At 44.2% G+C, this 13,052-nt stretch overlaps 1 protein-coding gene across 1 annotated transcript; it reads left to right on the forward strand.

Moving 5' to 3' along the window:
• The first annotated feature begins 1,714 nt into the window (after positions 1–1,714).
• Positions 1,715–12,333, forward strand: LOC111954939 (death domain-associated protein 6-like). Its single transcript, XM_023974881.2, has 11 exons — positions 1,715–1,800; positions 2,685–2,938; positions 3,362–3,739; positions 3,904–4,035; positions 4,216–4,332; positions 4,539–4,770; positions 8,649–8,818; positions 10,443–10,602; positions 10,740–11,298; positions 11,412–11,544; positions 11,758–12,333. Exons 1-11 carry the CDS (start codon positions 1,764–1,766, stop codon positions 11,815–11,817), a joined length of 2,232 nt encoding a protein of 743 aa, XP_023830649.1. The 5' UTR covers positions 1,715–1,763; the 3' UTR covers positions 11,818–12,333.
• Positions 12,334–13,052: the final 719 nt, after the last annotated feature.

The raw sequence follows: 13,052 nt of genomic DNA on the forward strand, positions 1-13,052 counted from the left end.
ACAAAAACCCCTGTAGTTCGGCTACCTTCCACCACCGATGGGGATAGCCGGATCTGGTGGATTGAGACGCAGCCCATGCAACAAMAAAAAAACATATCTCTAGCTTAAGTTTATGGATTTTGATGGGGATTCTTTTATTTATTAAGTAGATTGATGCACAGRTGCGGTAATAGACTCTTGAGGATTTTAACGAACAACGGATCCCTTGGCAGAGGTCCTGTAAAACACTACTTTTATCAAAAACTATKKATTGTAGTGCCCAAAGGAAAAAACGGGGATACACAGGACATATATAGGTACAAGGTAGGCATTAAAGAATGGACACTTTTACAAGTATCGACTGACCGGTGCAGTCAGCCCCTACTCACCGCTACTCAACCTCATTGTAAATCGTGGAGATGAGTTCTTGGCTAGTTTTTACCATATGGTTGTACTCTCAGTTGCAAGTATTGCAACTGTATTTGCCTAATCCCTGATCCCTATTTATTTATTTTATTTGATMTTTTATCAACAATACAGAAAATACACATACAAACGACGACATCATACAAACATCAACAGCTGCCCAGACCCACCAGCCCTCCCCTTTATCTCCAGTGGCCGTATCACTTTAAGCTACATGGCCTTCCCTGATCCCAAATAAAGATAACAAATGTATACATATTTGGCTATTCACTTGTGTTTTGTCCAAATAGTTTCTGAGACTGATAAGATAAATATTGATAGCCTTAACATAAAACATTATAATAATAATATATATACATGCACTACCGGTCAAAAGTTTTAGAACCCCTTTTTTAAATTTCTTTTTWWWAAACTATTTTCTACATTGTAGAGTAATACTGAAGACATCAAACTATGAAATAACACACATGGAATCATGTAGTAACCAAAAAAGTGTTAAACAAATCAAAATATATTTTATATTTGAGATACTATATCTTCACATCGTCACCCTTTGCCTTGATGACAGCTTTGCACGCTGTCAAAAGTTGATGTTGAGATGTGCCTGTTACTTGAACTCTGTGAAGCATTTATTTGGGCTGCAATTTCTGAGGCTGGTAACTCTAATGAACATATCCTCTGCAGCAGAGGTAACTCTGGGTCTTCCATTCCTGTGGTGGTCCTCATGAGAGCCAGTTTCATCATAGCACTTGATGGTTTTTGCGACTGCACTTTCAAAGTTCTTGAAATGTTCTGTTTTGACTGACCTTCATGTCTTAAAGTAATGATGGACTGTAGTTTGTCTTTGCTTATTTGAGCTGTTCTTGCCATAATATGGACTTGGTCTTTTACCAAACAGGGCTATCTTCTGTATACCCCCCTACATTGTCACAGCACAACTGAATGGCACAAAAGCATTAATAAGGAAAGAAATGCCACAAATTCACTTTTAAGAATGCACACCTGTTAATTGAAATGCATTCCAGGTTTTCCTTTTTTGGTTACTACATGATTCCATATGTGTTATTTCATAGTTTTGATGTCTTCACTATTATTCTACAATGTAGAAAATAGTAAAAATAAAGAAAAACCCTTGAATTAGTAGGTGTTCTAAAACTTTTGACCGGTAGTATATATAGGAATATATATATATATATATATTATTATAATTTTTTATGTTAATGCTATCAATATGTATCTTGTCAGTCTCAGAAACACAAAAAGCTGACCGGCAAATGCAGACAATTTGGACAAAACTCAAGTGAATAGCCAATGATCGACGACGTTACTGAATGACAACCAACCAATGGTAGGCATGAATGTTCTCGAGCTGGGAGAAATTTCGGTGTCGAGCGCGTAAGTTGACTATCATTGTTTTGTCCATAGCTAACCGTCTAACCACTGTCTGAAAACAGTAGCTGTATTATATACATCTGCATTTCATACATAAAGATAGTCAAAGTATTTGTTTMCATGTTGCCTTTGTCACAYCCCTACCATTTTACCCARAGATGTTGGCGCTTTCCTGACCAGCCAGCTAAAGTTAGCTTGTTGCTAACTGACGTTAGCATGCTAGCTAGCTARTCAACAGCACACACAACAATGGTTTTTGGAGTGTTGCTGCAGTTGAGGTTGACAGTAAACAATCTAGTAAATGTGGTATTTTCCTGATAGGTTTCAATCAGCGCCTTCTCGTTTAATCACACAATACTTCTCCACTTTAGCTAGTTAACGTTACGCGCTAAGTAATTAGGTTAGCTAGCAAGAGTTCCTTACGTTTAGCTAGCTAAGTTAGTTAACGTTACTGACTCTGAACTGGTGGTCCGTGTCCAGTCTATTTTCGTTGTAGATAACGTAAGCGTACAAACAATGTTTGTTATATTTGTTGTGATTCGTGCTTGTGAAAAAGGACAGGGGTGGAGATTACATTGGATAATGTGTAGCAAGCCCTGGCCTAGCCAGAGCTATCCAGGGGTGTTTGTGACTGCGCCTGATCCTTTGTCATTCTCATATTGTAAAAATGGTTGACCATAAATATAACAAAACGTTGAAGGGCGTAGGCCTTGYATTAGATAGACTCACTAAACCAACAGYTTGTTATTTGAACTACAGTAGGAGTCACTAAACAGAGCAGGATATAGGCCTAGGTTTCAGATGGCATGACAGTGATAACAGTGGTATGTTACTTTTGAATTTGCCCAAGGCATCATTTTGACACCATTGTTTTTGCCTTTCCTCAGCAAAGAATAGTCCCTATCTGATGGCGGTTGCCTCAGCAGCAGTGATGGACAGTATTGTAATCCTTGATGATGATGAAGAGGAGGAGAGGCCTCAGCCTTCTTCCTCCACCACCTCCTCTAAACTCTCAGCCAATCAGCGTACTCCCCCCAAAATCCAGCAGCCCGCTCCTACTCACATCACCCAATCTCCTTTCGCCATGGTGAAGAAAGAGAGCCACGTTCTTCAAGCAGAGAACCAGAAGCTCTTTACTGAGGTAAGAGGGTACATGGATGGTGGGGATGTTTGGTAAGGTCACACTACAATACATGAGTTGCGCTGCAACACTGGCAAGCAACATTGCTGCTGTGGCTTTGAGTCTTTGCTGGCTATTAGTCCATCATAATGTTGTCAGATCACTGAAATCATAACGTGATTGTGCATGATACTCTCAAATTTGGAACTTCTTAATCAGTGTATTTCGAATCCCATAGTGTGTGTAAGCTTATTTTCCAGGCCAGCACTAACACACCTGATTTATAACAAATCCACTAACCTTAAGCCCTTGTATTGAGCTGGAACAGTTCCCCCTGGGGCCCCCCGCTCTGGCCCCACGCCCCTGTCCCACCCAGTGCAAAGATTGAAGAACACTCCTCTAAACCTCTCTCCCTCGTTCACTCCCCTGCCTCGCTTTGTTCAGTTTGTAGAGTACTGCTCGGCCCAAACGCAGGACTGCCCCGAGGTCATGACCTTCCTGCACGCAAAGCACTCCAAGGCCTCACCGGACTTTCTRTCCTCGGTGGAGTTCCGCAACACGCTGGGCCGCTGCCTGACRCGCGCCCAGGCCAGCCGCACCAAGACCTTCGTCTACATCAACGAGCTGTGCACCGTCCTCAAACAGCACTCGGACAAGAGGAGGCAGAGTGTCGTGAAGGTGGAGCCTTCCGCTGGGGAGAAGAAGGAGGAGATGGAAGAGGAGGCACTGACGGAGGAGCTACCGTCTACCTCGGGGCAGCAGAAAGAGAAGGAGGAGGAGGACGAGAAGGAGAAGAAGACGAAGAAGGCTTCCCGGAGACAGGTCAGCAGTACCATAGATGGACAGTGTCCATGAGTTCTCTATAGCTTTATCCCCATTCCTTTTCTTTTGAAAGTGTGCACTTGGTCACCCTCAAGGGTTTAAAAGCATTGTATTGGTCTAGATGAAATATACCAGGCATATCTCCATCACTCTCGGTCTCTCAGATTGCGTACCTGGAGAACCTGCTGAAGATGTACAATGATGAGATCCGGCGRCTGCAGGAGAAGGAGCTGAGCGTCAACGAGCTGGAGGAGGAGGACTCCAGCTATATCCAGGAGCACAAGCTAAAACGAAAGGTCAGATCACCAAGGCCAATCGCTCAGTTGGKTGGAGTGTGGTGCTTGTAAAACCAGAGGTTTGTTTGATTCCTGCATGAGCCACATAGTAATAMATGTGTWAACTGTACGTGGCTTTGATAGAAGTATCTGCGGAACRACTTTGTTTTTTGAGCCACTGAAAATMTCTCTCTCGTATAGATGATGAAGATCTATGATAAGCTCTGTGAGCTGAAGGGCTGCAGCAGTCTGACAGGCCGAGTGATCGAGCAGAGGATCCAATACAAGGGGACACGCTACCCTGAGGTCAACAGAAAGGTAACCAACACGTGACATAATCAACCGACTCATTGTTTATTGACAACCCRATGCTTTTTGACCACTGCTCATTTTGTTAAATAGACTACGGGTGAAAATGAGTTTTATAACCAACCAAAGTATGAGAGAAATCAAGGAAATAAGTATAACTAGGAAATAAATGCATGAAAACATGACGATATACTCTGACCCCTCCCCACCTCCAGATTGAGCGTTTCATCAATAGTCCCGAGGCCCAGCTGAATCCCCCCGACTACACGGACATCCTGCAGCATGTGCGTCGGGCCAACGAGCGCCACGGCCTCAACCTCAGCAGAAGGCAGCTGACCCAGATCTCCCAGGACGCCTTCCGCGAGACTGGAAACCGACTGCAGGAGAGACGCCACCTCGACATGGTCTACAACTTCGGCTCGCACCTCACAGACCTCTACAAACCCGGTAAGAGAATGTAGTATACACACATCTCCACATTCCTGGTTGGAGGTGTGTGTGTGTGTGTTAGTCAGTCTTTCTGTGTCTGTGTCTAAGAATAAAGAGAATTACACACTAGGGCTGAGAATTGCCAGGGACCTCACGATACGATGTCAAATCAAAGTTTATTTGTCACGTGCGCCGAATACAACAGGTGTAGACCTTACAGGGAAATGCTTACTTACAGGCTCTAACCAATAGTGCAAAAAATTTATTAGGTGAACAATAGGTAAGTAAAGAAATACAAACAACAGTAAAAAGACAGTGAAAAATAACAGTAGCGAGGCTACATACAGACACTGGTTAGTCAGGCTGATTGAGATAGTATGTACATGTAGATATGGTTAAAGTAACTATGCATATATGATGCATATATGATGAACAGAGAGTAGCGGTAGTGTAAAAGAGGGGGTGGTGGGTGGCGGAACACAATGCAGATAGCCCSGTTATTCAATGTGCGGGAGCACTGGTTGGTCTGGCCAATGGAGTTAGTATGTACATGAATGTATAGTTAAAGTGACTGTGCATATATGATAAACCAAGAGTAGCAGCAGCGTAAAAGAGGGGTTGTGGGGGGGGGCACACAATGCAAATAGTCCGGGTAGCCATTTGATTACCTGTTCAGGAGTCTTATGGCTTGGGGGTAAAAACTGTTGAGAAGCCTTTTTGTCCTASACTTGGCACTCCGGTACCTTTTGTCATGCGGTAGTAGAGAGAACAGTCTATGACTGGGGTGGCTGGGGTCTTTGACAATTTTTAGGGCTTTCTTCTGATACCGCCTGGTGTAGAGGTCCTGGATGGCAGGCAGCTTAGCCCCAGTGATGTACTGGGCCGTATGCACTACCCTCTGTAGTGCCTTGCRGTCAGAGGCCGAGCAATTGCCATACCAGGCAGTGATGCAACCAGTCAGGATGCTCTCGATGTTGCAGCTGTAGAACCTTTTGAGGATCTCAGGACCCATGCCAAATCTTTTTAGTTTCCTGAGGGGGAATAGGCTTTGTCGTGCCCTCTTCACGACTGTCTTGGTGTGTTTGGACCATTCTAGTTTGTTGGTGATGTGGACACCAAGGAACTTGAAGCTCTCAACCTGCTCCACTACAGCCCCGTCGATGAGAATGGGGGCGTGCTCGGTCCTCCTTTTCCTGTAGTCCACAATCATCTCCTTAGTCTTGGTTACGTTGAGGGATAGTTGTTATTCTGGCACCACCCGGCCAGGTCTCTGACCTCCTCCCTATAGGCTGTCTCGTCGGTGATCAGGCCTACCGCTGTTGTCTGCAAACTTAATGATGGTGTTGGACTCGTGCCTGGCCATGCAGTCGTAGGTGAACAAGGAGTACAGGAGGGGACTGAGCACAAACTCCTGGGGCCTCCAGTGTTGAGGATCAGCGTGGCAGATGTGTTTCTACCTACCCTCACCACCTGGGGGCGCCCGTTCAGGAAGTCCAGGATCCAGTTTTGCAGAGGGAGGTGTTTAGTCCCAGGATCCTTAGCTTAGTGATGAGCTTTGAGGGTGCTATGGTGTTGAACGCTGAGCTGTAGTCAATGAATAGCATTCTCACATAAGTGTTACTTTTGTCCAGGTGGGAAAGGGCAGTGTGGAGTGGAGTGCAATAGAGATTGCATCATCTGTGGATCTTTTTGGGCGGTATGCAAATTGGAGTGGGTCTAGGGTTTCTGGGATAATGGTGTTGATGTGAGCCATTACCAGCCTTTCAAAGCACTTCATGGCTACGGATGTGAGTGCTACGGGTCTGTAGTCATTTAGGCAGGTTGCCTTTGTGTTCTTGGGCACAGGGGCTATGGTGGTCTGCTTGAAACATGTTAGTATTACAGACTCAATCAGGGACATGTTAAAAATGTCAGTGAAGACACCTGCCAGTTGGTCAGCACATGCCTGGAGCACACGTCCTGGTAATTTGTCTGGCCCTGCAGCCTTGTGTATGTTGACCTGTTTAAAGGTCTTACTCACGTCGGCTACAGAGAGCGTGATCGCACAGTCGTCTGGAACAGCTGATGCTCTCATGCATGCCTCAGTGTAGCTTGCCTCGAAGCGAGTATAGAAGTGATTTAGCTCGTCTGGTAGGCTTGTGTCACTGGGCAGCTCGTGGCTGTGCTTCCTTTTGTAGTCAATAATAGTTTGCATGCCATGCCACATAAGATGAGCGTCGGTGTAGTACGATTCAATCTTAGTCCTGCATTGACGCTTTGCCTGTTTGATGGTTCGTCGCRCGGCATAGCAGGATTTCTTGTAAGCTTCTGGGTTAGAGTCCCGCACCTTGAAAGCGGCAGCTCTACCCTTTAGCTCAGTGCGAATGTTGCCTGTAATCCATGGCTTCTGGTTGKGGTATGTACGTACAGTCACTGTGGGGACGACGTCCTCGATGCACTTATTGATAAAGCCAGTGACTGATGTGGTGTACTCCTCAATGCCATCGGARGAATCCTGGAACATATTCCAGTCTGTGCTAGSAAAACAGTCCTGTAGTTTAGCATCTGSTTCATCTGACCACTTTTTTTATAGACCGAGTCACTGGTGCTTCCTGCTTTAATTTTTGCTTGTAAGCAGGAATCAGGAGGATAGAGTTGTGGTCGGATTTACCAAATGGAGGGAGAGCTTTGTACGTGTCTCTGTGTGTGGAGTACAGGGGATCTAGATTTTTTTCCCCTCTGGTTGCACATTTAACATGTTGATAGAAATTTGGTAGAACTGATTTAAGTTTCCCTGCATTAAAGTCTCCGGCCACTAAGAGTGCCGCCTCTGTGTGCGTGGTTACCTGTTTGCTTATTTCCTTATACAGCTGACTGAGTGCGGTCTTAGTGCCAGCATCTGTCTGTGGTGGTAAATAAACAGCCACGAAAAGTATAGCTGAAAACTGTCTAGGCAAGTAGTGTGGCCTGCAAGTTATCACAATATACTCTACTTCAGGCGAGCAAAATCTAGAGACTTCCTTAGATTTCGTGCACCAKYTGTTGTTTACAAATATCCATTTTCATGATACGATATCACGATACTTAGGTGTCGATACAATATGTATTGTGATTCTCAYGRTGCTATATGTATTGCAATTAGATACTGTGATTTTATTACAATCCGATTTTCCAAACATATTGTTCACCATCTGTCTGCTGCAGAGGGACAAGAGAGAGCCACGAGAAAGTTTTGATAAGTCATGGAAATAAGTGCTGAAAACCAATTGGCTCCCTATTTAGATGGAGAACAAGCTATGAAGGAAAAATACTGGAGTTTTTTGGTGCAGGTACAGCCAACTAGTGCAAAAATAATATTGTGATATTGTCAAAATGATACGATATAACGTAAAAAATATATATAATATCCCGATACGTTGCTGTATCGATAAAAAAAAAWATATATATTTAAAAATTGCTGTAACACACTTCACCAAGCTGTGAAAACCTGGTAGTTGATACAGTGACAGCAGTATGCACCCGTATGTTGTCTCTACCTCCTTGCCCTTTGTGCTGTTGACTGTGCCCAATAATGTTACTACCATGTTTTGTGCTGCTACCATGCTGTGTTGTCATGTGTTGCTACCTTGCTATGGTGTTGTCTCTTTATGTAGTGTTGTGATGTGTGTTTTGTCCTATTTTTTTTTTTAAGATCCCAGGCCCCCGTCCCTGCAGGAGGCCTTTTGCCTTTTTGTAGGCCATCATTGTAAATAAGAATTTGTTCTTAACTGACTTGCCTAGTTAAATAAAAGTTTAAAAAAAAAAAAAAAAAAAATTGCATATCAGGTCGAACGTGGAAAACTATTTAGGAAGATTGACTACAAAGTTACTAACTCCCACCCTTTTTGTCCCTCTTTCATTTTGCCCACTCTTACCAGCTACTGACCCTGCCCTGTTGGACCCCACGTTGGCCCGTAAGCTGCGATCTAACCGGGAGGTGGCTCTCTCCAGCCTGGAGCAGGTCATCTCCAAATACGCCCTGAAGCAGGACGACACGGAGGAGGAGGAGAGGAGTAAACGGATAGAGAGAGACAGGCAGAAGAAAGAGGTAAGAGACCTAGAAGGAGAAAAGTGGTGGGAATTCTGTAATTGTCACCTGTTATTATCAGCCAAAGCTTTTCCACATCTGCTTTAAAAATGATTTTTCCAACAATTGTTTACAGACACATTGAGTTATAAGTGAAATAATCTATCACAATTCGTGGGTCAGAAGTTTACATACACTAAGTTGACTGTGCCTTTAAACAGCTTGGAAAATTCCAGAAAATGATGTCATGGCCGTCAAAGCTTCTGATAGGCTAATTAATTGTCATAATTGGAGTCAATTGGAGGTGTACCTGTGGATGTATTTCAAGGCCTACCTTCAAACTCAGTGCCTCTTTGCTTGACATCATGGGAAAATCAAAAGAAATCAGCCAAGACCTCCACAAGTCTGGTTCATCCTTGGGAGCAATTTCCGAACGCCTGAAGGTACCACGTTCATCTGTACAAACAATAGTAAGCAAGTATTAACACCATGGGACCATGCAGCCGTCATACCGCTCAGGAAGGAGACACATTCTGTCTCCTAGAGATGAACGTACTTTGGTGCGAAAAGTGCAAATCAATCCCAGAACAACAGCAAAGGACCTTGTGAAGATGCAGAAGGAAACAGGTACAAAAGTATCTATATCCACAGTAAAACAAGTCCTATATCGATATAACCTGAAAGGCTGCTCAGCAAGGAAGAAGCCACTGCTCCAAAACCGCCATAAAAAAGCCAGACTACAGTTTGCAACTGCACATGGGGACAAAGATCGTACTTTTTGGAGAAATGTCTTCTGGTCTGATGAAACAAAAATAGAAYTGTTTGGCCATAATGACCATCATTATGTTTGGAGGAAAAAGGGGGAGGCTTGCAAGTCGAAGAACACCATCCCAACCGTGAAGCACGGGGGTGGCAGCATCATGTTGTGGGGGTGCTTTGCTGCAGGAGGGATGGGTGCACTTGACAAAATAGATGGCATCATGAGGCAGGAACAATGTGGGTATATTGAAGCAACATCTCAAGACATCAGTCAGGAAGTTAAAGCTTGGTCGCAAATGGGTCTTCCAAATGGACAATGACCCCAAGCATACTTCCAAAGTTGTGGCAAAATGGCTTAAGACCAACAAAGTCAAGGTATTGGAGTGGCCATCACAAAGCCCTGACCTCAATCCTATAGAAAATTTGTGGGCAGAACTGAAAAAGTGTGTGCGAGCAAGGAGGTCTACAAACCTGACTCAGTTACACCAGCTCTGTCAGGAGGAATGGGCCAAAATTCACCCAACTTATTGTGTGAAGCTTGTGGAAGGCTACCCAAAACGTTTGACCCAATTTAAACCAATTTAAAGGCAATGCTACCAAATACTAATTGAGTGTATGTAAACTTCTGACCCAGTGGGAATGTGATGAAAGAAATCAAATCTGAAAGAAATAATTCTCTCTACTATTATTCTGAAATTTCACATTCTTAAAATAAAGTGGTGATCCTAACTGACCTAAGACAGGGAATTTTTACTAGTATTAAATGTCAGGAATTGTGAAAAACTGAGTTTAAATGTATTTGGCTAAGGTGTATGTAAACTTCCAACTTCAACTGTATATAAAGGACTTGTGTCACCACTCACTGTCTGTCTGTTCTGTGTGTCAGTCATTGGCGCAGGAGGCCACCACAGCCGATGACAATCCCTTGACGAAGGGAGAGGATGAGGGTGAGGAACAAGCTGAGGAAGAGGATGATGAAGACGACGAGTCGTCTGATCCAGACATCGAGGAAGAGATCCAGGCCAGCAAAGCACAAGCAGGACCAGGTGATGATGATAATTTGCATTTACATAGCACCGTTCTCAAATTGTCTTTTAACATGGTTTGGCCTGGGTTTTGGCGACAACATAGATGGATAAAATAAAAATCTAGTTTCAACTGATTTGAGTTTTATTTTTTTCAGAGGAGGAGGAGGACAACAAGGTAGAGGCTGCAAACGAGAGTGAAACCGAGGTGGATGGGGGGAGTGACGGAGACCAGGACGGAGGAGAGAAAGAAGAGAACGCTGAGGACACAGACTCTGTGACGAGAGGAATCAGCCCCGTCTCCCAGGGTGATACCCCGCGGATCTCCTCCTTAGTCGACCAATCCCCCACAGACAGCCCCAGCCAATCAGAGGCGATGGAGGCCGACAAGGGGAACGAATCATCCCATACCAACTTCATAAAGGAAGACGTTGTTTCCTCCAATCACATTTCGGCTGTGTCTGTAAGCACTAGTGTGGAAACTAAGGACTCCTCAGCCTCCCCCATGGCGGCGAATCAGGTCTCTTTGCCTCCGTCACCGGTGCTGATTTCGACCAATGAGGACTCCTGCACGGTCATCACTGAGACGAGGTCAGCAAATTGCAGCCCCAGGCCACCCAGTCCCAAAGACACCTCCAGAGGCAGGAAGAGAAGGAGGAAAGATGAGGTGGAATCCAGGAAGTTTCACAACGGGGATCTAAGGCACCACAATGGGAGGTGAGTCTAGCACCCACATTTAATTATGTTTTTAAAAAGTCCATGGAAAATATCTATCCATCTTCAACTGTGGAGACTTGATTACTGAATTGTCTCTCTCTCTCTATCTGCAGTGAGAGCGACATCCCTCTGTACATGGGCGTGGTGACCAGTAGCCTCCTGCAGGCAGACTCCACCAGGGCAGACACTCCCACCCAGGAGATGGTCACCAGCTCCCAGTCCACCCCGCCACCGAAGAAAAACAAGGTGAGAGTAAATGATATCACGACACGTTTTTCCCCACGTATGCTCTGCACATCATACCCTTGCACTGAAACACGTCTCACCCCTCTAAAACCCCTAAACATCTGTCACCTCTGTGTGTCATGCACATGCTCTGCAGCCATGACATGTCACTAAAAACCTTTGTTTGTACAGTATGCAGACCTCTTACCAACGTCCATTTTGTGTCATTTTCAGGTCAACGTGGCCACCCAGTGTGACCCGGACGAAGTGATCGTCCTATCGGACTCGGAATAACGTCTGCCCCCACCGTACTGGGTGTTCACGCTTCCCATTACTAGTCTGAAACCAGGTCTTGTTTATGCTGCACAAACAGATCTGAGACCAGGCTATCCCACTTGACTTCCAAACTAGTGCCTGCTAATGTGAACTCTTGAAAATGTACACATTTTCAGACGGGAGAGGGCAAACCTTTCACTACAGATTTAAACTGGCGACGGACGTGGTAGTTTACCGCCAATGTTTACATTCATATTTATATGCCAACTTCTTTCCCCCCAGTGTCTGGATTAAGCAGGGAGGGAGCAGCATTACGTCAGGTTATTTTTGTATTTTAGCTGTAAAAATGAGTTCAATTAGATATTATTTGACTTTTTTTTCTTTTCTTTTTTTGTTGTCTATTACTTTAGATGGGTGAATGAATGGGTGCCTGTGTTAGTATGCTAGAATGCTGGCAATAGAAGATGAACAAGTTGAACACAGGAGTACTGTAACTTAGATTTATACAAGGCCAATACAGGATCTATACATCAACTTTGTCAGTGCGATCATGGATCATTTGTTGTGCGTTTGGTGTTGCTGTGTCCACATAGTGACACCTAGTGGCCTGAACGCCGCTATTTTACCCAAGTAATATGCAATCGCAACTTGTCAGACTGGCCGTCAGTTTAATTGTGTTCAAGATGCCAAACGAATACAATTAAGCAGATGCGTTGACATAAATGACCAGGTACAGCTTTGCATTAACGTGAACTGTAGAGCGGTGTCCTACTTAATGCAGACATAACCCCCACATTGACTTTGCAGAAATAGGTGTGTTCAGGGTGATGGGCATTGTTGGAGGTGTAGTCCATCTCAGCATGAAGTAAGGAGGTGTTTGGGTTGGTTTGCATCAAAGGAACGTTCAGAACCCCTCTTGCTTGAGACTGCAAATAGTGGTAATGATTAATCAAACTCAATATTTTTCAAATCTCCCTAAGACGCTTTGGTTGGATTCCCTTGTTTTTACCAATTCAATAAGATTACGGGGAAAGGCCGCATAATTGTTATCCAATTTTCCTTTTAGTACACTGAGAAGGGCACATTTCCTTTTAAATAAACTTTGATAACTTAAAGCGGTTTGTGATAAACCTCGTCCGCTGAACGCTCACCAGGTGCTTTGTGGGTAAAGGCTTAAGGTAAAGTAAAACATGAATTGTACATTTGGGAAACAAGAATAGTGACACATGCTAAAACAGATTACAGAAATGAAC

This window comes from Salvelinus sp. IW2-2015, linkage group LG30 (assembly GCF_002910315.2).
Source record: "Salvelinus sp. IW2-2015 linkage group LG30, ASM291031v2, whole genome shotgun sequence".
Taxonomy (NCBI): Eukaryota; Metazoa; Chordata; class Actinopteri; order Salmoniformes; family Salmonidae; genus Salvelinus; species Salvelinus sp. IW2-2015.